This window comes from Pelophylax lessonae, assembly GCF_965119305.1.
Source record: "Pelophylax lessonae genome assembly, chromosome: 3".
NCBI lineage: Eukaryota > Metazoa > Chordata > Amphibia > Anura > Ranidae > Pelophylax > Pelophylax lessonae.
The window spans coordinates 111,293,229-111,319,795 of NC_138770.1; the positions used below are offsets into that span (position 1 = coordinate 111,293,229).

The window sequence follows — 26,567 nt, forward strand, 5'->3', positions numbered from 1 at the left end:
GTATGTATAATTATATTATTGATTCGATTATAATTATATATAATATGTGTGTGTATGTACGTACACACACACACTCATATATATTATATAACGCATGAATTATAATCTAATCAATAATATAATTTTATTATATATATTATATTGTGTTTCAAATTTATCACATCTGGGATGTCTACTAGAGTCTTGTTTTGGTCAGGTTTAAGTCAGTAATTACTAAGAATTGTAGGCCTATAATACATAACACCAAATTTCCATGAAAAAAATTGTACCGCTTTTGGTATATAATTCCTGACATAATCATACCGCCAGGGAGGTTAATTGTCACTTTACACTTTTACATTTTACTGGTGTGGAGGTTTAAGGCACCTCCATGCATGTAATTTAAAGGATTTACGTATTTGTAATGTTTCTTTTCTAGCCACATTTAAAATCTCCTAAACTTGGGATAATACATAGTTTGCTAGTGGTAGACTGTCCTTTGGACCTGAACCTATATAGAGTAAACCTAGTTTTCTCTAAGGCTGTTCTACCTATAACCATAAGACCTACTGTGTGATCCACTTAGTCAAGTTTATTATCAGAGGTACATGCCCCACACATTAACACTATACTTAAAGTATAGGTTTAAAAACGGTTTACTGTTAATTTAGTGCTTTTTTAAAAAAAAATTTCAATAACGAAACGACACAGGTTAAGCTATGGTAGCAAGCATGAGGCATGCAGCGGATGGTAGTATGGCTGAAGTGTAGCAGGATAACCTTTTTTATTGGTTTATGCTTCTTTCAGGACCAAGAGAGGAAGAGGGTGGTGGGGTTATTCAGCACCTTATGGAAAGAAAAGAGGACCAAGCTTACAAAAAACTTGTGGAAACCGCTCCTTACAAGCATACCATAGCTGGAGATGTTGTTGAAACTAGTGACTATGAATGTCATGGTGGACTAGTATCTTATAGCAGCAGCCTGGAATATGATGATGATGACTATACTAAACATAAGCATGTAGATAAAGAAGAATTTGAAACGGAAGAGTCTGCAACTTACAAAGTTATCATAGAAAAGGAAGAGCGAGTAGATGATACCTTATGCGATAAAACACTTGAACATGTCCACAAAAGTGGAGACACTAAAAAATGCCAACTTGTCTTGCCAAATGAAAAGGACATCTTGGAAGGTGAAAAACCTTCAACTTACGCATATGTTGTCGAAAACCAGGAGGTTGTAATTAAGGAGTATGCAACTATGAAAATTCTAGCTACTGGATACCTTGCTGCAAGTGAAAATGAAGATACAACCTATGTGGACACTGTGGAGACTGTAGTGGGTGAAGTTGTTAAAAGCGAAGAGGCTATCACTTTTGTGGACAGTGTAGAGGCTTTAGAGTTCAGTGACACCGTAGTATGTGAGGAGGTTGAGGCTTTTACTTACATGGACAATGAAGACCTTTTAGCTATTGGTGGACATAAAGAGTTTGAAGCTATCACATTTGTGGACAATGAAGAGCCTGTAGCTTTTGGTAAACATGAGGTTGATGCTATCACCTATGTAGACAGTATAGATGCTTTATCAATTGGTGAAGGGGAAGTTATCACTTTTATGAACCGTGTAGAGTCTATAACTAATGATGACATTGGTGGATGTCAGGAGGTTGAGGCTATGACGCATGTTGACAGTGTAGAGGCAGTGTTTGGTGACATTGAGATGAATTACGACTTTGAATTCATGAAAGAGGCTGTAGCTCTAAGTGACACTAATGAAAGAGAAGGGGTCGAAGCTGTCACTTACTTGGACCATGTAGATCATGTAGCTGCTAGTGACATTGAATGCATTGAGGCTATAACTTATAACAACGATGTAGAGCCTGTAGCTATTGGTGAGATAATCACCTGTGTAGACTGTGTAGAGGCATTAGCGATTGATGACGTTCCAGATGTTGAAGTTGAGCTAAACACTTATGTGGTCAGTATAGAGCCTGAAGTTATTGGTGAATATGAAGAGGTTGAGGTCAAAGTAGAGCCTGTAGTTATTGGTGAATATGAAGAGGTTGAGGTCAAAGTAGAGCCTGTAGCTATTGATGAATGTGAAGAGGTTGAGGTTGCCACTTTTGTGGACAGTGCAGAGGCTGTAACTACTGGTAACATTACTGAATGTGAGAAGGTTAAGGCTATCGCTTATGAGGACAGTGTAAAGGCTGTAGCTTTTGGTGACATTTGTGAATGTGAAGGAGTTGAAGATATCACTTATGTGGACATGGTAGAGGCTGTAGCTGTAAGAAACACTAATGAAAGTGACCGTGTAAAGCATGCAGTTGGTGACATTAAAAGTATAGAGGTTGGTTCTATTGCACTTGTGCAGACTGTAGAGGCTGAGGATTTTTCAAACGTTGATGAAATTGAAGAAGATGAAACTATCTCTCGCATGGACAGTGGTGAACCTGTAGCTGGTAACACTGGTGACAGTGAAGAGGTTATTCATTTTACTCATGTGACCAGTGAAGGGGCTGTAGCTATATGTGACATGAGTGAACCTCAAAAGTTTAAAGCTTTCACTTCTGTGGACAGTGTGGAAACTGTAGCAGTTTGTGACACTGTTGAAAATGAAAACGCTGGGGCTGATATTTTTGATACAGCTGTGGAATCTGTGGTTGTATCTAGCCAAGTTATTGTAGGACCTGAAGGATCTAGAGTGCGAGGTGAAAGTTTACAAAGAGAAGATGATGCTACCGGGGAAGGCATCCTAAAAAGTGAAGAAACTGTTGAGGGTGCAGGCATTGTGTGCTGTGAAGGGACTATAGTGAGCTCAGACCTAAAAAGTGAGGTTTTCAAAACCAAAGACTTCATAAGAATTACAGAGCTTGTGATGAGTGAGAACTCTGGACCTAGTGAGGACACTAAGGAACGTGAAGGAACTTGGAGTTCCCCAGATGTCAGTGAAAGTTTTGAAGCCAAACAATGGAACCCAGTTTGGGAAAGTGAAATTGATTTACCGAACGAAGACCTGACCGAGAATACTATTCCTGAGATTACCAGGGATGTGGACAACACTGGATTACTGCACAGTGGACAGCAGTTTCAAGAACAAGGTATTTGAAATGTTTCTCATCTCTTGATACATATTTCTGTCTCCTTGTAAAATTAAGCTATTTTTAGGGGTTTTACACTTTACTGATTTATCCAAATAAATTTAAATGTTTTGATAACTAGGATATAAAATGCGCTTACTGCAGGATTTTTAAGTGTTGTGATCTTTCCTTTTGATTTTACCATTACATCTTACTGTTATAATAATGTGTCCTAAATGGACCTGGCACCCTTTGACTGACTAGGTTGAGATCTTTTCATTCTGTGCACTGTTTACATGCTTTACCTTACAAGAATCCACAGAGTGCAAAGTCCTTATCTTGCTTATTCTGGTATTTTCTTTGTGTTTTCTTGTGCATAATTAACCCTTTCTTCAGACTGTCCAGGGGAAGTAGAAGGACGTTGTGTTGGCGAAGATTCAGAAAATGCTTTTTCACACACTTTAGAACATCAAGGTAGGTGCTGGACTGAATAATTGGACTGTAAGTGTTAAGCTTGCCAAGCAGGGACCTGCTGAATTTTAGATCCATGTGTGGGCAGGTTGGTTGTTACCCAAGTTAATCTATCCACCAACCTGTCGGATTTTTGGCAAATGATCAGTGCTGCCAGCTATAGCCAGCAACACTGATCATTGTATTTTGCCAGCGGGAAATTATCCCTGCTGTCAGAAAGCGAAAGCTAAGCAGAAAGAATTTCCCCATGATGCTATATCCAGATGTGGACAGATTTGTTGGGGTCTCTACAGATCATTGAAACAATGCTCCATTCTTCCAGATATAACAATGCTTCATTCTTCATAGAGTAACCCGAATGTGATTGTTGTGTTGCATATTGTGCAAAGATATTCTAAAATAGCCTGGACAGATTTGTTGTTTATAAATGGATCACAATGCTGTAGTTAGTATCACACATGTCTTCAATCTCGTCATCATTCCGTCGGCTTATTTAAATGGAGACAAATCGTTAGTCTGCTGTTTATCATATGCAACACATTGAACATGGACCAGAAAAACAAAAAAGAGTGGTCTGAGGGGATCAGAAAAAAAAAAAAAAAAGATTAATCAGCATGTCAAATGTAAAAGTTTTCAGACCATCAGTAAGCAGCTTTATGTTTCTATGACTACACTTGAAAATATTATGGAGAAATTTCAAAGTGACACTAAACTCTGATTGAAAAAATATATATTCCATTCAAGTATGTATTCTTAAAATGGCTCTAAAGGCAGAAGGAAGGTTTTTTACCTTAAAGCATTCTCTGCATTAAGGTAAAAAAAAAAAAAAACCTGAGTGCAGCAGCCCCCCTTTTACTGAACGAGATGTGCATGAGAGCAGTGGCTCTCATTGGCTCAGGAAAAGTAGCAGGAGTCATTGGCTCCCACTTCTGTCAATCACAGCCAATGTGGAGGGGGGCGAGCCCTGTCCTGTGTGTCAAACTCAGCAAAACCTTAGTAAGCCATACCCAGACTCCATGTTATGGTGACAGCATGTAATGTTGCTTGGCCACTGGATCCTGCATGTGGGCTTACTTTGGCAATTTGTGCAACTTGTGTATTTAGCTGCAGGGTGCTGTTCAATTCAAGGACTGTAGTTCGCCCCTTTGAAATCAAGACCCTAAAGAGCCCTTTGTGGTATGCCCACCGTGACGGACAAATTCTGAAATGTGCATGGAATATTTTCTATTTACAATGTAAACTTTTCAAACACTGTGCTAAACCTCAACCACTCAGAACTTAGTCACAGAAGGACCAGGTGGTACATTACAAGTCACAAACTTTACCGCCACTTTCTCCATGAGGACTTCGCTACAGGATGATCTGCACCCATGTGTGTATTTCTTCTTGAACATGCTTACCCTATTTCTACAGCCTACTCTCAGTACTCCACAGGATGTAGCAATGGAAGAAGCCATGTGAAAGGGAGTCACTGCAGAAGGTCAGATAAGCATTTGCTATTCTAAAACCCAGTACTATACTGTATCTCAGAGTGATGAGTCTTCCCTTGGACCAGAATAGGACACACTTTTAACACCGGTTCCGGCATCCAATTCTAGCTCTCTCAGGCATACAAGCAAGCAGCCTACCTGAATAAGGCAGCATCTTTTGCAACTGTCACATTTTTGGGACAACGAATTGCTTTAATACAGCCATTGCTGCTCAGGGCTCAAAAATGGCAGTTTTTTTTCTCTCCGGCTCCACTTGAGTAAAATTCTAATATGCTTGCCTTGGTTAACCACTTAAGCCCCGGAGGATTTGGCTGCTAAACGATCAGGGGGTATTTTGCGATTCGGCACTGCGTGACTTTAACGGACAATTGTGCGGTCGTGCGACGCTGTACCTAAACAAATTTGACGTCCTTTTTTCCCCACAAACAGAGCTTTCTTTTGGTGGTATTTGATCACCTGTGCACTTTTTACTTTTTGCGTTATAAACAAAAAAATGAGCGTAAATTTTGCAAAAATAACAATATTTTTCACATTTTTTATATGAAATTCCCCAAAAAAAAATGTAAAAATCAAAATTTTTTAACATTTTCGGCCAATTTGTTTTATGCTACATATGTTTGGTAAAAAAAATCGCAAAAAGCGTATTTTTATTGGTTTGCGCAAAAGTTATCGCGTTTACTAACAAAGGGAAAGACTTTTGTCATTTTTGTTGTTTTTTTTTTAACGCGTAATGGCGGCGATCTGCGATTTTTTTTGCGGTACTGCGACATTGGGGCGGACAGATCGGACCCTTGACTGACATTTTTGACACTTTTGGGGTTACCAGTGACATTTCTACAGTAATCAGTGTTATATATATGCACTGTTACTGTAAAAATACACTGGTAGTGAAGGGGTTAACTTTATTTGAGAGGGAGGGGCTGTGTGTGTCCCTAGGGGCGTGATTCTTATTGTGATTGGCTGTGACTTGAGGTGTAATGACACTGATCAAAGGTTCTACTTAGTAGAACCGTGTGATCAGTGTATTTACACCGAGGAGAATGACAAGCAGCTTGTTAACACAAGCTGCCTGACTTTCTCCCTCTCCCCCGACGATCGCCGAGTGACCGGCGGACATCGGGTCCGCCGGTCACACGCGCGGGGGGGTCCGTGACAGCGCGGGAGCAGGAGCGCGCTCCCGGCGGCGCGCGCTCGCTCCCCAGACCCTCCCAGGCTAGTGACGTTAATTAACATCACTTTGCCTGTGAGGGGCTGACCGCCGCAGTAAATTTACTTGCGGCGGTTGGCAAGCGGTTAATACAGACATAGAAAAGAATAAAGAGGACCTGGGGATGCTGTTGGAGGCGGCCACAGAAGATTTATCTTAGGCACCTGACGTTAGGGCTTCAGTTACCTTCTCTGCTTTGCTGTTCTGTGTGGATGCCTTAACAGGGGTGTCAAACCCTATTTATTTGCAGGCCGCATCAGCATTATGGTTGGGCCAGTTTTATATGTAAGACTTTATACATTTATCCAGGCCTTAATTGTCAGAGAATAGGTACAGAAACTTATCCCCCCCCCCCCCCCCCCCAAAAAAAAGGCATGGAACAGAGGGTGTGACCAAATTGTACAGTGGGAGGATCTTAAACGTTCAATCAATACCTGGAATGCATTATGTTTGGCGCTCAGTGATGCCGCTATGTACAGAGTGCAGTTTCAGGAGTGCCCTATGCACAGAGTGCAGAATTCAATGGGTGCACTGTGTACAGACTGGATAGGCTTACCCACATCATGCACTTAACCAAATGAAAATACTGCAACTGGTATGCCAAATTTTGTTGGCATCAAGGTCCTGCTTAACCTTTTCTTTCCGATAGTATGCATATATGTGGCCTCTCGACGGGTGGGCTTTAACGCTGAGGGGCCTAATATATGCAGCCCTATGTAAGCGCTATTCTATGCTGATAGCATGCTCCCAGCACAGTCACTGGCGGGGACAGGAAAGCTTGCTTTCCGGAGCTTTCCGACCATGTGACAGCCAATCACAGCAGTCACAAGACCCAAATGCCTACCTCCGCCTTCCGGCATTTAGTAGCTCCTAAAGGGCTGGGAGGTGGTGGCAGGAAGGTGTTAAAAAGTGCTCTGTACGCATGCAACCATTGAGCAGCATTTTCTTGCATACAGTGTGAATGGCCCTTTTGCTTGGTAGTAGGGGGACTTCTGCTGCCTATTGTTCTTTGTGGCTAGGAGGCAGATGGCTCCTTAAGGAAGTCGCCTAGTGTCTTGTTGCTTGGAGGCAGGCGGCTCCTCAGTACCGTAAGTTTAGTTGGCACCAACTTCTACACGCATGCAGTGTAATTTTTGGTTTATTTGCATGACCTCAGACAGATTTTTTTTTTTTTTTTTTTTTTTTTAATATAACAACGCACTGCAAGTCTTCTGATCTTTATGCAGCTGTGTGCACTGACCCAAAGAAACCAATACACCGGTTTTGGATCTGTTTTAAAATATTTTTGTTAGTAAAAATTTTATAACAAAAAACATGTGTATATTCTCTATAAAGTCAATGCAAAAGAAAAATTCAACACATAAGCAGCGCTGGAGAACCCTATACCAGAGTCCACATTAGTGAATGAGACAAAGTCCATAGGAGAGTGAAATCCACGGATGAAGATATAGGAAAAAAACTTCCACCACACCACGTGTCCCCCTCAGGTATTGCTCACTCACCAGATATTATAGTAATACGAGCTGTTAGATATCCTCCTGAATCACCAGATGCTGATCACTCCACGATTTTTTGGCACAGAATCTCCCCAATCCATATACCATATATCAAGCGATCCAACTCCAGTATATATATCAGGCAGTAAATACACAAACGAGAAAGGGGCTCATAGGGCAGTATATCAATGCAGAATTTATTGTTAAAATGCCCCCCCTAATCCCTCAATCAGTGCACTCACAGAAATCAATAATAAACTCTCATATCACATTGTCAATAGGCTGATCGAGACCTCACCGCTCAGCTCCGCTCCCGCTGCTCCGTGCCTCTGTATCGCAAACTTCAGCTTACAGCCGGCAGGGTGTGGAGATGTGTCTCATGCAGCCGATGGAAGATGATGTCGGGGTGTCCGCGTGCTCACGCCCTGACATGTTTCGCCAACAGACTGGCTTCTACGGAGGGCATGAGCACGCTGCACACCGCCTCCCTTTATTAACCTCCTCTCCGGACCATTAACCCCTTGTAGCGGCTAACTATCGTTACTGACAGTCTGCCTGAGGACAACAAGTCATGGGTCATGGGAGGATATACAAGCTTATAAAATGCTCTACATAAGTCAATGTGTATATGTGGCTATTTGGCTAGATTTTTTGTATATATAACAAAGCGATTAATCATTGTATATTTTTGGGGAGATAACATACCAAGATTTAATTCGCTAATATACTTAGCCAGAAAACGGGCTGGACAGATCAAACTGTTGTAGGAATACACAGACATCCCAATGTCTGTATTTTTAAAATTAGCTGCAAATCTATGAATACTATATCCACAGATTATAGCCACATATTTAAGATTGACATAGAGCTGTGCACCACCGATCGTATAGCAATCAGTGTGAATGATGGTAACATCTACCACATGTGCTACATAAATGTCAACATGGATACAAAAATAGGACACAAAGTGTCAATATAAACAGGCTACATATCCTATAGCCGAATATAAATAAACAAAACAATTGCATAATAGAATTTAACAGTTAAAATACATTAAAACCAAACCATTAAAATCTCCTCAGAATAGATATGCACGTTTAAAAAAACATAAACGAATTAAAACGCACGGGATAAAAGTGGTATTATCATACAACAATTTATATTATTTATGATAAAAGGAAGGAAAAAGAAAAAGAAAATTTCTGTAATAAAATCAGGGATAAAGACAGGCTATACGTCAAAAGTCGCTAATAAAGCAATTCACGTCTAATTCAACGTTCAAGCCATTAGGTGTTAAAGAGTTGGTTAAATAAATCCAGTGAGTCTCCCGTTTGGAGAGATCCCTAACCAAATTTGCTCCTCTCCACACTGGATCTATTTTATCTATACCCCAAAATTTAAGGCCTGAAGGGTCTCTATTATGTTTCAATCTAAAATGAAGAGAAACATTATGATATTTGAAGCCTTTCACTATGTTGGCCAGGTGTTCTGAGACCCTTTTACACAATGTCCGTTTGGTACGGCCTATATAAATAAGCCCACATGGGCACTCCAGGCAATAAACTACATGCGTAGATTGGCATGAGATAAACTTCTTTATCTCAAAAGTTTTGCCATTCGCGCTAGAGACAAAAGAAGTTTTAGCTCTTTGTATCTCTTTTACTTGTCTACAACATGTACACCTGCGGCATGAATAAAAACCGACCCTGTCCCAGAACAATTTAGGTCTCATCGGGGGATCTAAAACTTTCTTTATCACCTGATCCCCAAATGAGGGAGATTTCCGATAAATAAACAATGGCTCAGGTGGAAGAACCGGACCTAAAACTTTATCCATACAGAGGACCCCCCAATGCTTATGGAAAATGTCCTCCACCTCCTTATATTGCTCATTGAATTGTGTGATAAAGCCCCATTCATGTTTGGTGTCAACTGGGGCGTTCCTATCTTGCAAACAGCTCTCTTGGGACAGTAGGCCAACCTCCTGTATCGTTTTATCCAATCTGGAACCATCATAACCTTTTTCCATAAACCTGTTCTTAATAATCAGGGCCTGCATGTAATAATCGGAGTCTTTGGTACAGTTCCTCCTGATTCTGAGGAACTGTCCTTTGGGGATATTTTTCAGCCAATTCGGATGGTGTCCACTGAACGTAGGCAAATAACCATTCCGATCAGTGGGCTTGAAATACGCCCTTGTGCTGAGCTGCCCATGTTGATTGACAACTTCAACATCTAAATAATGGACGCTTTCTTTACTCCAATTGCATTCAAGCCTGATGTTATTGGTATTCTGATTGAGATGATCTGTAAAATCTTTCAATGATAGTTCAGACCCCTTCCAGATAAAGAACAGGTCATCTATGTAGCGCCGATAGACAACCAGCTCTTTCCTCTGTGCGGAGTAGATATACCTGTCCTCCCACTCACTCATAAAGAGGTTCGCTAGGCTCGGGGCAAACTTGGCGCCCATAGCAACGCCCTTTTTCTGAATATAGAATTGGCTTCCATACCAGAAGTAATTGTGGGATAAGCAATAGTCAAGCACCAGGCCTAGGAACCTCTTTTGGGGGTCAGGTATATCATCCCTTTGACACATGGCCCAATTAAGAGCCAATAATGCGTCATCATGTTGGATTATCGTATAAAGTGACGCTACATCCGCTGTCACAAGATATACCTCATCCGATTTTGACAATACCACATTATTTAGGGCCTGCAGAAAATCCTTTGTGTCTTTCAAGTAGGAGCGAGTGTGGATCACACTACCCTGCAAGAATTTGTCTAAATATTCTCCTACTCTGGATGTAACGGAGTTAATACTATTAACTATTGGCCTTGCAGGGGGGGCGTTGACATCCTTGTGGATTTTGGGAAGTGTATAAATGGTCGGTATGCGACTGTAACTAGGCATTAGGTACCTCTTTTCTTTCTTGGTAAGGATTCTTCTATAGAAGCCGTATTGTACAAGTTCGTCTAATTCCTTCCTAAACTTTTTTGTTGGGTTACTGTCTAATAAGCCATACGTAGACGTATCCGCCAACATTGAAGATAGCTGGTCATCATAATAAGCTTTATCCATAATCACTACGCCTCCGCCTTTATCGGCGGGGCGTATGACAACGTTTTTCCTTTTTTCTAGGGAATCCAAACCATCTTGCACATGTTTAGGATTGACATCCCTTTTAGGTTTAATTGTCTCGAAGTCCTTGATGACCAATTGTTTAAACATTTCCACACATTGATTTGAAGGTTGAGGGGGATTAAAAAGGGACTTATTCCTTAATCCACTCTCAATTCCCACAGTATCTGTGATGCCCTTCTGTGGATTGCGGTTTCTCACCTTACTTGGGTTAAGGAAGTAACGTTTCATGTTAATCTTACGTATATATTTGTGTATATCCATATATACGTCGAACTTGCTCACTGGTTTTTTTGCAGCGCATTTAAGTCCTGCGTTAAGAATGTTGACTTCTTTATTTGACAGAGAAATCCCAGCCAAGTTGTATATACCGTCTAATCCTCGTCCTCCCTCCTTCTTTTTTTGGAGTCGCCTCCCTGCACGGCATCCCCTTGATACGGGTCTGCCTGTGGCTTTTGCCGCTGTGGAGGTCGAGACCACTGTTGATCCTGGTTCCACGAGTTCGTATAAGTGGAGGGATGGTTCGGTGGTCGGCCCCTCCAGGGTCTCCCCCCTCTCCCTCCTCCCCGGCCTCTGTTGCCCCTCCATAAAAAAGGGCGCACTGGGGCTAGGTTCCAATTGTCAGCTTGTGGGGTAAGGGGTTCAAACCTATTATTAGTCGGTATAGCATAGGAATCATTAGGGCCCTGCCCTCCATTCTTTCCTGTGTTACCATTATTAACGTTCATACGTTTATTGGGGTGTTGGTAAACTTGTTGCTGGACTGGACCATTCTTAGATTGATTGGGGTTACCATCGCCCCTTAAATGGGCACCAGAATTACCCGCACCCTTTTTGCTTTTAACTTTCTTAGTTCGTTTAGTCTGGAATGGTGTTCCAGGCTGTGTGGCCGTAGACTGTCTCCTCTGCACACCATCAATACTGTTGGATGCAAGGTTGGCAGTAATATCCTCAATTCCAGTGCTTTGCCAAAGATACACTTGTTTTGTCCTGAAATCCTCCGTATCCCTACGGTATTTCTTGACTTTCTTTTTAAGTGTATCCTTATCTAATTTTTCTAACCTCTTTTTAGTATCAGCATTAAACTTGATTACTAAGGGGTTATCTTTATCTGTGTCTAAACTAGATTGTAAAACCGATATCTTTTTCTCTAACACGGTCATTTTTATCTTTTTCCTTTTTAAAATCCTTCCTTTTATCATAAATAATATAAATTGTTGTATGATAATACCACTTTTATCCCGTGCGTTTTTAATTCGTTTATGTTTTTTTAAACGTGCATATCTATTCTGAGGAGATTTTAATGGTTTGGTTTTAATGTATTTTAACTGTTAAATTCTATTATGCAATTGTTTTGTTTATTTATATTCGGCTATAGGATATGTAGCCTGTTTATATTGACACTTTGTGTCCTATTTTTGTATCCATGTTGACATTTATGTAGCACATGTGGTAGATGTTACCATCATTCACACTGATTGCTATACGATCGGTGGTGCACAGCTCTATGTCAATCTTAAATATGTGGCTATAATCTGTGGATATAGTATTCATAGATTTGCAGCTAATTTTAAAAATACAGACATTGGGATGTCTGTGTATTCCTACAACAGTTTGATCTGTCCAGCCCGTTTTCTGGCTAAGTATATTAGCGAATTAAATCTTGGTATGTTATCTCCCCAAAAATATACAATGATTAATCGCTTTGTTATATATACAAAAAATCTAGCCAAATAGCCACATATACACATTGACTTATGTAGAGCATTTTATAAGCTTGTATATCCTCCCATGACCCATGACTTGTTGTCCTCAGGCAGACTGTCAGTAACGATAGTTAGCCGCTACAAGGGGTTAATGGTCCGGAGAGGAGGTTAATAAAGGGAGGCGGTGTGCAGCGTGCTCATGCCCTCCGTAGAAGCCAGTCTGTTGGCGAAACATGTCAGGGCGTGAGCACGCGGACACCCCGACATCATCTTCCATCGGCTGCATGAGACACATCTCCACACCCTGCCGGCTGTAAGCTGAAGTTTGCGATACAGAGGCACGGAGCAGCGGGAGCGGAGCTGAGCGGTGAGGTCTCGATCAGCCTATTGACAATGTGATATGAGAGTTTATTATTGATTTCTGTGAGTGCACTGATTGAGGGATTAGGGGGGGCATTTTAACAATAAATTCTGCATTGATATACTGCCCTATGAGCCCCTTTCTCGTTTGTGTATTTACTGCCTGATATATATACTGGAGTTGGATCGCTTGATATATGGTATATGGATTGGGGAGATTCTGTGCCAAAAAATCGTGGAGTGATCAGCATCTGGTGATTCAGGAGGATATCTAACAGCTCGTATTACTATAATATCTGGTGAGTGAGCAATACCTGAGGGGGACACGTGGTGTGGTGGAAGTTTTTTTCCTATATCTTCATCCGTGGATTTCACTCTCCTATGGACTTTGTCTCATTCACTAATGTGGACTCTGGTATAGGGTTCTCCAGCGCTGCTTATGTGTTGAATTTTTCTTTTGCATTGACTTTATAGAGAATATACACATGTTTTTTGTTATTTTAATATTTTAAAGCAGCAGCTATATGTCAAGTCACCTTTTGTATATTTGGCATATTTTATGAATTTTTCCTTAAGCGCAGTAAAAATTTTATGTTTTTTGCAGTGCATGAGACCTAAGCCAATTAAATTAGTTAAAGAGGAAGTAAACCCTCCTCTGCAACTTTTACTTATAGGTAAGCCTTATCATAGGCTTACCTATAGGTACTGTAATTATCTCCTAAACATGCACCGTTTAGGAGATATTTACCTTAAATGCAGCCAGTGACATCACTGGCACATGCGCTCTGAAGGAACGGCCGCTGGTGCCGTTCCTTCAGAGCCCCGTGCCATGACCGTCGGCTCCTGCGCGCATGCGCGAGAGTGACGTAATCGCGGGTCCAGCCAACCAGATGGCTGGATGCCGCGATCCTGGAAGACGGACGACTGAACATGTCGCCCGTCATACAGGTAAGCGGGCGACACAGCGGGGGCTCGTTCTAAGGTAAGTATTTCATAATGAGCTAGTATGCGATGCATACTAGCTCATTATGTGTTTCTCTTTCAGATTGGAAGAAAAATTAAAAATTTAATGAGTTTACAACCAGTCCCATGTCCAAAGGTGCCCCTCCACACATTGTCAGATTGTCGTTACCTCGTGAAAGGAGCAAATACATGTTCATACTTCCTCAGTTTTACTAGATGCATCTGCAGGCCTCTGCTGATACAAGCCTTGGCTTGTAAGGTGGCTCAAACTGTCATCTGAGTTTTTTGTGTAGGTTTTTTTTTTTTTGTTTGTGGGCCTGTTTGCTTTGTTGCCCACTACTCAGTTTATTGTGTCTAGGGATTTACCAAGATGAATGACTATTAGTCCTGTGCTGCATAATTGAAATGATGGGAATTTAAACTTACTTTCTCTTACGTCCTCCGAAAGTCGCCGCCTCCTCGAAGTCCTCACTGATGGGTATTGTCTTCCTATCCGTAGGAATAGCTAGGCATATAGACTTAGTCCAAAGACAAAAGGCATTAGCATATACACACCCACGGGGGCTGTCCCATCCGGTCAATACCCCCCCTGCATCACCACTCCCAACTCAGTTTTAATTTGCCTAGCGTCAGGAATAGTCAGGCTACCTTGTGCTGGGGCTTCAGTCTCAGCCTTCCTATATCTTTTATTTGATTTTCTTTTAAAATGTCAGTTTTTTTCTCTCACTTTACTAGCTGTTTATTTTGTCAGCTTTAGTGTTAGTTTATTCTTCGGATGAAGATGGATCATGCGGTGCTGGGATTCGGACTGACTGCCCTGGTTCTCCAGGGCACAGAGGGTCAGATGGACCCCCAGCCCGCCATCGAGCGTTCAGCTATGGTTCGCCCTGGCATTAAGAACGACCCATCCCTGTTCGCTGCAGGGATGCAGCCGTGAGATGGCTACCTCACAGGACTCGTCTGCGGTGCTGCAGCGTCATGTCCCTGGCTCACGGCACTCCCTGTCAGGTGAGGACAGAGGTTTATCCGTGCATGGAGGCTCCCCACGCCATCGGGTACAGGTAAGTACTTTTCTGTGTGGGGCCTCTGCCTGGGGTGGCAGTCTGTGTTGCTGTGTGTCCCCATGTCTGTGCCTGTGTGACTCCCTGTGCGATCCCTGCGGGGTTCGCTTTGTGCAGATCTGTATGTTTGCCGGGGGTCCCTGTCCCTGTGTCACCTTAGGTGCTTGTTTGGGGGTACAGACTTGTGTGTTGTGCGGCGACCGCTGCGGGGGTAAATTTGCGCGGTCCACCATGTTTTTACTATGCACACGTGTATGGCCCCTCTGGGGCGAGTATACAGGTCTTTTTGGCGCCATCCGCCGCCATTTTGTGGGCAGTAGAACGATCGGTTCGGCCGCATGTCGGCGGCCATCTTGGCGTAGCCTCCTATGCATCCCTAAGTCCTCCAGGCGTTGTGTCCTCTTTTGGGACGCACAGGGCCCGCAAGTCTGTGCAGGTTTTTCCCTGCCCTGCTGAATTTCATTACACTGTTAATGAAATGTGGCGCACGTTAAAACGTCCATTCCTGGTACCTAGTCGGTTCAAATTGCTTTATCCTTTTGCGCCGGCTACGGAATCGCGATGGTGTGTGCCTCCACAGGTAGATCACACTGTGGCAGTTCTGAACAAGGCTACCTTGGTTCCTACTGAGGATACCCCGGTTTTTCGGGATCCCACGGACCGGTGGTTGGAGTCTCTAGCCCGCCATTCTTGTACGGTGGCGGGTTCGTTGCTCAAACCCGTTTTCGCGTCCGTTATGGTGGCTCAGGCGGTGGCTGATTGGATTAAGATGCTTAGAAGCAACCTAGTGTCTGATGACGTGCCGCCCGCACGACTGGAAATGGTGGATCAGATCCACCAAGGAGTCATGTATCTGTGTGATGCAGCCCTGAATGAGGCCCCCTTGGTGGCTCGCCTCTCGAGTGTCGCGGTACTTAACCGGCGACTGATATGGCTGAAGAGCTGGTCGGCCGACCAGTCCTCGCGGAAAACTGTTGCAGATTTTCCCTATGCTGGCTCTCGCCTTTTTGGCGAGGCGTTGGATACCTTTGGTTAAAGGCGTCACGGGGGGCAAGAGCACTATGCTGCCCCAGAACCCGAAGAACAAGTCTTTCCGTGGCAAGCGGGGTTCTGCGCCTAGATCAAATCAGGGGTCCTTTCGTGCCTTTCGGAACCAATCCAAGGGCAAGCCCTTCAAGGCCCAGGGCAACCAGAAGAAACCCTGGGCGGGTAAGCAGAAGACCGGCAATGCCGGCTCGGCGGGACACTCCGCCTCTGCCTGAAGGGGCGCCTTCACCCGTTTCTGGGGTGGGGGGACGTTTGCGCGGTTTCCTCCAGCCTTGGCTGCTCCAGATATCAGACAGGTGGGTCCAGGAAATCGTTCGATCAGGTTACATGATCGAATTCCTTTCCAGGCCGGCGGACAGATTCTTTCCCTCCAATCTCCATCTGCTTCCGGGGTGTTTGCAGGACTTGCATCAAGCGGTGCAGGACCTGCTTGCTCAGGGGGTGATTGTCCCGGTGCCTCATCGGGACAGGTTTCGGGGGTTTTATTCGAATCTGTTCACTGTGCCCAGGAAGGAGGGCAAAGTTCGTCCTATTCTGGACCTGAAAGCGCTGAACCGCTTCGTGCGTGTTCGGAAGTTTCGAATGGAGTCTCTCTGTTCGGTAGTGGCCTCCTTGAGTCCAGGAGAATTCCTAGCTTCGATAGATCTGAAGGATGCGTACCTGCACATCCCCATTTTCTAGGGTCATCAGCGGTACCTTCGGTTCGCTATCGCAGAGGACCACTACCAGTTTGTGGCGTTACCGTTCGGTCTCACTTCGGCACCCAGGGTGTTTACCAAGGTGTTGGCACCGGTTCTGGGCCTGCTGCGGGCCCAGGGTATTGCGGTCCTAGTGTACCTGGACGATCTGCTTCTGAGATCGCGTGCCAGTCAGGACCTTGTGCGTGATCTGTCCATCACAGTACAGACGCTCCAGGAGTTCGGGTGGACCATCAACGCTCAAAAATCAGCGTGGTTTCCGTCGCTTCGCCTTCCCTATCTGGGAATGGTTCTGGACTCTGCTCAGGCAAAGGTATTCTTGCCGGAGGACAAGCTCCGAACTTTGCGGGACGAAATCCGGTCCCTCAGGGACAATCCGTCCTCGTCACTCAGGACCTGCATGTGGGGCCTGGGGTTGATGGTTTCGGCCTTCGAGGCAATTCCCTTTGCCCAGTTCCACACGCAGGCTCTCCAGACGGAGATTCTGGCCAGGTGGGACAGACTTCCTCAGTCCTTGGCTCTGGATGTCTCCTTGAGTCGCCGGACCAGATTGGCTCTTCTGTGGTGGATCCAGTCCCCGTCGGTGGCGGAAGGCAAGTCCTTCCGCCCATTGGTGTGGACAGTGGTTACCACGGACGCCAGCCTGTTGGGCTGGGGTGGAGTTCTGGGCAACCTGTCTGCCCAGGGCACTTGGTCGGAGGAGGAATCCTCCCTCCCGATAAATGTGCTGGAACTACGAGCGATAAAACTCTGTATCTTCCAGTGGTCGGACCGTCTCCAGGGCCTGCCTGTTCGCGTACAGACGGACAATGCTACTGTGGTGGCTTACATTAACCACCAGGGGGGCACCAGGAGTGCTCGAGCAGCCCGGGAGGTGACCGACATTCTGTCTTGGGCCGAGACTCATGTCCCGGCGATTTCGGCAGTTCACATTCCGGGTGCGGAGAATTGGCAGGCAGACTATCTGAGCCGCCAGACCCTGGACCAGGGGGAATGGTCTTTCAGATGCTGTGTGCGAAGTGGGGATCCCCAGACGTGGATCTGTTCGCATCCCGGCTAAATCGAAAGGTGGGAAGGTTCGTGGCAAGAACGCGCGATCCGTTGGCGGACGCCTCGGATGCGTTGGTGGCCCCTTGGCATCAGTATGTGCCTGATATGTGCCTTTCCTCCGATTCAGTTACTATCCCGGTTCCTTCGCAGATTGGTCTCGGAACCGCACATGGTGATTCTGGTGGCGCCGGACTGGCCTCGCCGGTCTTGGTACGCCGACGTTGTTCACCTGGCAGTGGCGCCTCCGTGGTGTCTGCCTCTGCGGGAAGATCTCCTGTCTCAAGGTCCGATCTTCCATCCTGCTTCACAGTCGCTGGCTTTAACGGCCTGGCTGTTGAGACCCAGGTCTTGAAGGACAAGGGTCTATCTCCTGAGGTTATTCCTACCCTGATCAAGGCTAGGAAATCCTCCTCTGGTAAGATTTATTACCGTACCTGGAAAGCCTATTTCGCCTGGTGTGAGTCCAGGGGGTTCTCCCCTCGTTCTTACTCGGTGTCGAGAATTTTGGCTGTTCTTTTCCAACGCCCCTTGGCGTCTCGTTCTTTGGTGCGCACCTTCATTCAAGGTGTGCGACATCTGGCTCCTCCCAGGAAGGAGCCTTTGCCTCCATGGGACTTGAACTTGGTTCTGTCCGCATTACAGCGTGCTTCCTTTGAAAACATCAGGGAGATATCGTTGCCTCTGCTGTCTAAGAAGGTTGCCTTTTTAGTGGCGATCACTTCGGTTCGCAGAGTATCGGAGCTGGCGGCGTTGTCTTGCCGCTCCCCTTACTTGATCATTCACGAGGATAAGGTGGTTTTGTGTCCACCCCCATCCTTCCTTCCCAAGGTGATCTCTGAATTTCACCTTAATGAGGACATTGTTCTGCCTTCGCTTTGTACGAAGCCTAAGCATCCAAAGGAGATTGCTTTGCATTCCTTGGATCTTGTCAGGGCGATCAGGGTTTACCTGTCGTCTACGAAATCCTTTCGGAAGACGGATTCCCTCTTTGTCCTTCCTGAGGGACCTCGGAAGGGCATGGCTGAGTCCGCAGCAACTATTGCCAAATGGATCAGACAGACCATTGAGCAGGCTTACGCCTTGAAGGAACGGGTTCCGCCCTTCCCTGTTAAGGAGCACTCTACCAGGTCTTTGAGTGCATCTTGGGCCTATTGGCATCGGGCCTCGGTGGCCCAGGTGTGCAAGGCAGCGACTTGGTCGTCGGTGCACACTTTTTCCAAGTTCTACAAAGTAGACGTTCTGGCATCAGCTGATGCTTCTTTTGGCCGCAAAGTTCTTAGTGCGGCAGTGCTATGATGGACCCTTGAATTTTTTCTCTGGGTCCCTGGCTGTTGGCATTTGCTTTCCTGGGCTGTTGCTCCTGTTGGGCGTTGTTTTTTTCCGTTGCCCAGTTAGTTCTCTTACGGTGCATGTAAGATTCCTTTCTCTGATGTGGGTACTGCGTTGCCTTTTCTACGGTTGCGTCTCCCACCCCTCATGTCTATACTGCTTTGGGCCATCCCATCAGTGAGGACTTAGAGGAGGCGGCGACTGTCGGAGGACGTAAGAGAAAACTGAATTTTTGTAAAATCTTACCTGTAAAATTCCTTTCTCTGAGTCCTCCGACAGTCGCCGCCCCCGCCCCTCTTTTGGGGTTCTTTTTACCTACTGCTATGCTACCAAACTGAGTTGGGAGTGGTGATGCAGGGGGGGTATTGACCGGATGGGACAGCCCCCCTGGGTGTGTATATGCTAATGCCTTTTGTCTTTGGACTAAGTCTATATGCCTAGCTATTCCTATGGATAGGAAGACAATACCCATCAGTGAGGACTTAGAGGAGGCGGCGACTGTCGGAGGACTCAGAGAAAGGAATTTTACAGGTAAGATTTTACAAAAATTCCGTTTTATTATCTTGAAGTACACTGACACTGTTCTCTCCCCTCTGCCCTCTTTTTACTAAGGCTAGGTTCACACCTAGGCAGTTTGCAGAAACACACTACAGTCCATTTAACATGATTTCCTATGGATTTTGAAATGCATCAAAAACCCAAGTGTTTAATTTTTGATGCGTTTCTGTTGCGTTTTGACAATGTATGACAACAAACCCCTCCACCTAACAGACTTCCCAGGCTGCAGGCTCAATTTATACACATAAAACAATTGGCGCTAACCAAAAAAGACCTGCGCGAATGGAGTGATATTTGACAACACAAATGTGAATAAATATGTGTAAATATATATATATTATGGGAATTGCTTCCACACTGCGAGCCGCAATAATAAACGTAAAACGTGAACTGTGATAACAAAGGGTGAAAATTGCGCTCAGCAGTCACTGAAAAAAGTGCTTTAGTGCATAAATATTAGATATTAAAATGCAAATGAGATATTGTTTAACACAATAAATAATAAACGAACATTGGTGACTCATGTGGTTCAAAAAAGTCCTTAAAGAGGAAGTAAACCCTCCTCAGGAAGTTGTACCTATAGGTAAGCCTATATTAAGGCTTACCTATAGGTACTGTAAATATCTCCTAAACATGCACCGTTTAGGAGATATTTACCTTTAATGCAGCCAGTGACGTCACTGGCGCATGCGCTCTGAAGGAACGGCAGATCGTGCCGTTCCTTCAGAGCCCCGTGCCGTGACCGTCGGCTCCCGCGCGCGTGCGCGGGAGTGACGTCACCGCGGCTCCGGCCAATCAGATGGCCGGATGCCGCGATCCTGGAAGACGGGCGACTATACATGTCGCCCGTCATACAGGTAAGCGGACGGCACGGCGGGGGCTCGTTCTAAGGTAAGTATTTCATAATGAGCTAGTATGCGATGCATACTAGCTCATTATGGGTTTCTCTTTCAGGATTTAAAGAAGAGAAAAAAAAAAAATCTCGGTGTACAACCTCTTTAAGGTGCTCAGTGCAAACTGTGTCTTCAGCAGCAAGATTAGGTAATATGGGAACCTTCACCAAAAACACCTCCACCCAGTGGTAAGACAATATACCTCTTACCAGACAACGATGACCCCTTAATTATAGGGGGTCAAAAACCGGCATTAATCTCCACATAGGCTCAAAATGTTCCTCAGCGCTGTCTCTGCTTAGAGGATATTGGTCCAGATGCCTTTAAGAAGCTTCGGATCTCCGAGCATCATAATGTAAAAGAACAAGGAAAACTCCAATGGTGTAATAACGTCATATATTAGGGTTTAATGATAGAATTGCACTTACATCAAAAGCAGTTTTTCAACGCCTGGAAGTACAATAAAGCTGATCGGGTGGATGGGACGCCGCTTCCGCATCTGCGCGCCACCTCACCGGAACTCTACAGTCTCACGTGTCCCGACGCACGTTTCGTCAGCCGCGCTGACGTCATCAGGGGATCATGTGACCGTAGTTTTCCTCACATATTAAATAGAGGATCGTGCGCTCGCAGCATCCAATCTCTGTCCACCGGCTTCTAGAACCGCCCATTCGCCAATAGACTGTTAGGTTCTCCCCTTCATAAGGGTGCCTTCCGGGGACAAACTAGTATAGATTTGGATAGATTGTTCCGACAAGTTTATCACTATCGATGCTCTTCCGGTGTACACCATTACTGATCCTTGGAGCACAACCGTGTTTAAAACTATGTCTCTAGTCCTATATCCACAATCCATCAAATTAATACATATTAGATAGGATGCTGTTTGCGCTAAAAACAAAGTTTAATTTCTTACAACATACATTTAAAATTCCCAATATGCATTGTAAATACCAATAAATTATTTATTTTTAATAAACATCCTAAAACTAAAATTAAAATTCAATATTTAATATGTTCTAAAATTCCTAAATTTTAAATATTCAATATTAAATTATTATTAAAATTATATAACAAGGTTGAAGAAGATAGCAAAATTAACTAGAAATTTGAAATATAGCAGTTCAGATCTATATCAATATTCATACCCAATGGCTGCAAAGTGTTCATTTTATAAATCCATTGGGTCTCATTCATGGAAATCTTTTTAGTCATGTTGCCTCCTCTCCAATGATTATCAACTCCATCTATCCCACAAAAAGACATGAAAGATGGGTCCCTATTATGATAAAGACGGAAATGGTTGGAGAGTCTATGCTTGGGAAAGCCTCTCCTTACATTTCCAACATGTTCATTGATCCTGACGGATAGTTGGCGGGTTGTTCTACCTATATACTGCAACCCGCAGGGACAACTAATTAAATATGTCACATGAGTAGATCTGCATGTTATGAGTCTATTGATATGAAATTTCTGTCCTGTTGCTTTTGATTGAAAGGAGGTAATTTTCCTGGGATTTTTCTTGGTCATTTGGCAGGCATTACATTTTTTACAAGGATAAAAGCCTTTTACATCCAAAAAGGTAGGCTTCCTCTTTGGAGGGTCAGGTATGTTGGGGGCCAACATATGTCTGAGATTAGGGGCCTTCCTGTAAATAAAATGCGGTCTCTCGGGTAGAATTTGATTTAACGTCTTATCTTTCATTAAAATGGGCCAATACTTCCGAACAATTTTTTCAACTTGTTTAAAATTACGGTTAAAATCAGTTAAAAAGGCCAATTCACCCTTATTTTCCACATTTTTATTCCTTGTTTTTAGTAATTCATTTCTGGGCATACGATGCACGAGATCTCTGGTTTTAAGAACCTCCTCTACTCTATATCCCTTTTCCACAAACCTAGCTGTTAAAATGTTTGATTGAGTAAGGGATAGATGGAGTTGATAATCATTGGAGAGGAGGCAACATGACTAAAAAGATTTCCATGAATGAGACCCAATGGATTTATAAAATGAACACTTTGCAGCCATTGGGTATGAATATTGATATAGATCTGAACTGCTATATTTCAAATTTCTAGTTAATTTTGCTATCTTCTTCAACCTTGTTATATAATTTTAATAATAATTTAATATTGAATATTTAAAATTTAGGAATTTTAGAACATATTAAATATTGAATTTTAATTTTAGTTTTAGGATGTTTATTAAAAATAAATAATTTATTGGTATTTACAATGCATATTGGGAATTTTAAATGTATGTTGTAAGAAATTAAACTTTGTTTTTAGCGCAAACAGCATCCTATCTAATATGTATTAATTTGATGGATTGTGGATATAGGACTAGAGACATAGTTTTAAACACGGTTGTGCTCCAAGGATCAGTAATGGTGTACACCGGAAGAGCATCGATAGTGATAAACTTGTCGGAACAATCTATCCAAATCTATACTAGTTTGTCCCCGGAAGGCACCCTTATGAAGGGGAGAACCTAACAGTCTATTGGCGAATGGGCGGTTCTAGAAGCCGGTGGACAGAGATTGGATGCTGCGAGCGCACGATCCTCTATTTAATATGTGAGGAAAACTACGGTCACATGATCCCCTGATGACGTCAGCGCGGCTGACGAAACGTGCGTCGGGACACGTGAGACCGTAGAGTTCCGGTGAGGTGGCGCGCAGATGCGGAAGCCGCGTCCCATCCACTCGATCAGCTTTATTGTACTTCCAGGCGTTGAAAAACTGTGCAATTCTATCATTAAACCCTAATATATGACGTTATTACACCATTGGAGTTTTCCTTGTTCTTTTACATTATGATGCTCGGAGATCCGAAGCTTCTTAAAGGCATCTGGACCAATATCCTCTAAGCAGAGACAGCGCTGAGGAACATTTTGAGCCTATGTGGAGATTAATGCCGGTTTTTGACCCCCTATAATTAAGGGGTCATCGTTGTCTGGTAAGAGGTATATTGTCTTACCACTGGGTGGAGGTGTTTTTGGTGAAGGTTCCCATATTACCTAATCTTGCTGCTGAAGACACAGTTTGCACTGAGCACCTTAAGGACTTTTTTGAACCACATGAGTCACCAATGTTCGTTTATTATTTATTGTGTTAAACAATATCTCATTTGCATTTTAATATCTAATATTTATGCACTAAAGCACTTTTTTCAGTGACTGCTGATCTCAATTTATACACAGCCAAGATGGTCAGGACAGAGGTTCTAATTCAGCTGGTGAGGCCCAGGACTCATCTTTACAGTTTTATGGACCCAGCCCAGAAGTACGATTCCAAACAGCAGCAGGGATGGAAGGAATCTACGCAAGAATTTTATCTTTAAAGCGGAGTTCCGGGCACAGATGTCATTTTTTAATAAACATACCCCCGGGACAGTCAGGGCTAGCACATTCCACAATGGCTAGCCTCTGATCTGTCCCGGTTCGCACTTACCTTTTAGAAGAAATACTTATAAAATTTCTTCCACAGCGTTTCCATCTCTCTTGTGGGCAGCTGAAGCCGGCGCGGTCCTCTTCTGTGTCTTCTTGTCCCAGAATGCGCCGCACCGGCCCCTCTCGTCACTTCCGGCGCGACGCCGCATTCCTCCACAGCTTCTGGGCATGCCCAGAAGCTGTTTAGCAGGGGAATGCGGCATCGCCCGGAAATGACGAGCGGCTCCGGTGCCGTCGCATTGATTCCTTGGAGCTGTGACGTTCAGCTCCCAGGAATCATAGCGAGGCAGGAAGTGACGGGGTGAGCCGCGGCTCCGAGGGAGGAAGTACTCTGAGGTGAGTATCTTCGATCTTCAATTGCAAGGTAAGTAAACAAAAAAAAAAAAAATATCTACCCAATTCCTTTTCAGGTGAGGCATACCTAGCGGAGGGGCACAAAAAAAAATCTTGTTTTTGTGCCCGGAACTCTGCTTTAATGGCAGTCATTTTTCAAGAAACAAAAATCTAAAAGTAAGTATTATGGCTGTATATATGCAAGTCTAAACGCTGCAATTTCAAATGTATGTGTTTTTGTCTCCTTTCAATGCAATAATGATATGTTTTAGTTAAGGTAACAGTTTTTTAAGCCTGATGCACACTTTTATTTTTCACTTTTCTTTTTTTTTCACCTAGCAGGCTGAAACAAAATAAAAGAGGTGGCCGCTGTACTAACTGTGCGATGTTGGTACAGTGATCTCTTCGCTTGGCTATTGTGTTCTGACTGTATGACTGCCCCAGGCCCCCACCCCAATAGAACATGCTGGTCAGCGCTGGCAGCCATTGGCTGCTAGCGCTGATCAGATGCCGATCAGCTGCTGCTTTTCCAGCATGCCCGTTTGACAGAAGCCAGCTGTTTAGCTGACTTCTGTCAGACAGGCTAATATAGTACACACAGGCCGAACGTTGACCGGCTTCTGTTAAACCGGACGATATTTGGGCCATGTGTACCAGGCTTACTTCACAGTCAAAAGAAAATGACTGCACTCAGGATCTTGATGAAACCACAGGTGTGGTTATGATTAAGCGATCTTTAGTATCGTGAAACGCGTCAACCTTTTGCATGTTCCTGTGATGTACTGTCTACACTTTTACCTGTGGTGAGGAATAAATACTTCAATATTTTCATCAAGATCCTGAGTGCGGTCATTTTCTTTTGACTGTGAAGTTTCTTGATGGCGGATCCAACTCGCACCAGGATATGTTGTCTCACCGGAGCGGCTTTCTCTTTGCTGGAATTTGTTTGTATCAGGCTTACTTCACTGGTCTCTCTTCATACATTCAGCCTTTGCTTGAATGTATGTGTCCCTATGTTATTTTGTAGATGTTGTTCATTGCATTCGCTTTAATGCAAAGGTTTGGAGACTAGTGAGACAGGGAGGCTGATGAGTTGTGTAGTGAAGATGTTTAAGTACAGTTAGTTTATGCATCCATTTGTGTGTTTTAAATTTTTTTATAATTAAAAAAATAAACCGCCACAAAGTATGCTCCGATATTATTATTATTATTATTATTTTTTTTTATTAGTGTCCGTACATATAAAACATTTTACACATTGCACATTACATGTGTATAATGATAATTTGTTAACCAAAGTAGCAGAAATCTATTCAATTTTTCTTATTTTGAAAGCTCATACAATGGCATACAGTTGCCATGGCACTCGACCTATTGCAGACAATAAGGCCTCTTTCACACGGAGCGGACTGTATTTCGATCTGCTCCGGCAATTTATTTATTTTTTTTTTTACGTACAAGGATGACACTTGTGTCATCCGGTCCATTTGTCGGCATATCATCCCATCCGTTTGCAGATGATATACGAACTTAATTTATGTCTACGGCTTTGCGGATGACACCGCTGACATCCGATTTTGCGTCCTTTCCGTTTTTTAAACGGAAGAAAAATAGGGTTCCCTTCCGTTCCAAAAAACGGAACAGAACTGAAAGGACGCAAATCGGATGTCAGCGGATTGTCATCCGCTGACATCCGCAATCCCATTGACATGCATTATGTCCGTATATCACCCGCAAACGGATGATATACGGACATACGGAACGCCCGTGTGAAAGAGGCCTAAGAAGTTAATGCATCCTAAATAGCAGGACCACTCTTGGTTCTCTTGAGTTGAAGTTAAATATGCTCCTGTCGTGTTATGGGAAAGTGTGTCCTCAAACTAAAAGCCATCCCATTCACATATAAAGTTATGCAGAGCACATGCTGCTTTAACAAGTTTTATAGCATGCTGCATGTTAAAGTTGTAGGCAGGAAGGTTTTTTTATCTTAATGCATTATATAAATTAGGATAAAAAGCCTTTTGTGTGTAGCAGTCTCCCCAGCACCCCCTAATACTTACCTGTGCCCCCTCTATGTCCACGATTCCCTCGGCTGTCCCGGGACTCTCCCTACTGATTGGCTGAGATACAGCAGCGGCGCCATCAAAGTGGGTGAGCCAATCGGGAGAGAGGGGGTGGGGCCCGAACAGCAGCTCCGTATCTGACACAGTGAGCTGCAGCTCGGGTGCACCCATAGGAAGCTGCTTGCAGTGGGGC

At 43.9% G+C, this 26,567-nt stretch overlaps 1 protein-coding gene across 1 annotated transcript in view; it reads left to right on the top strand.

Annotated features, from left to right (window-relative positions):
- The window catches only part of TDRD6 (tudor domain containing 6), a gene marked incomplete at both ends in the record, with an annotated part of 144,079 nt that overhangs the window by 45,950 nt on the left and 71,562 nt on the right, over positions 1-26,567 (top strand). Inside the window, 2 exons of the mRNA XM_082250791.1 lie at positions 787-3,078; positions 3,442-3,531. Of these exons, the coding sequence (XP_082106917.1) occupies positions 787-3,078; positions 3,442-3,531 (2,382 nt within the window). The remainder of the gene's footprint in view (positions 1-786; positions 3,079-3,441; positions 3,532-26,567) is intronic.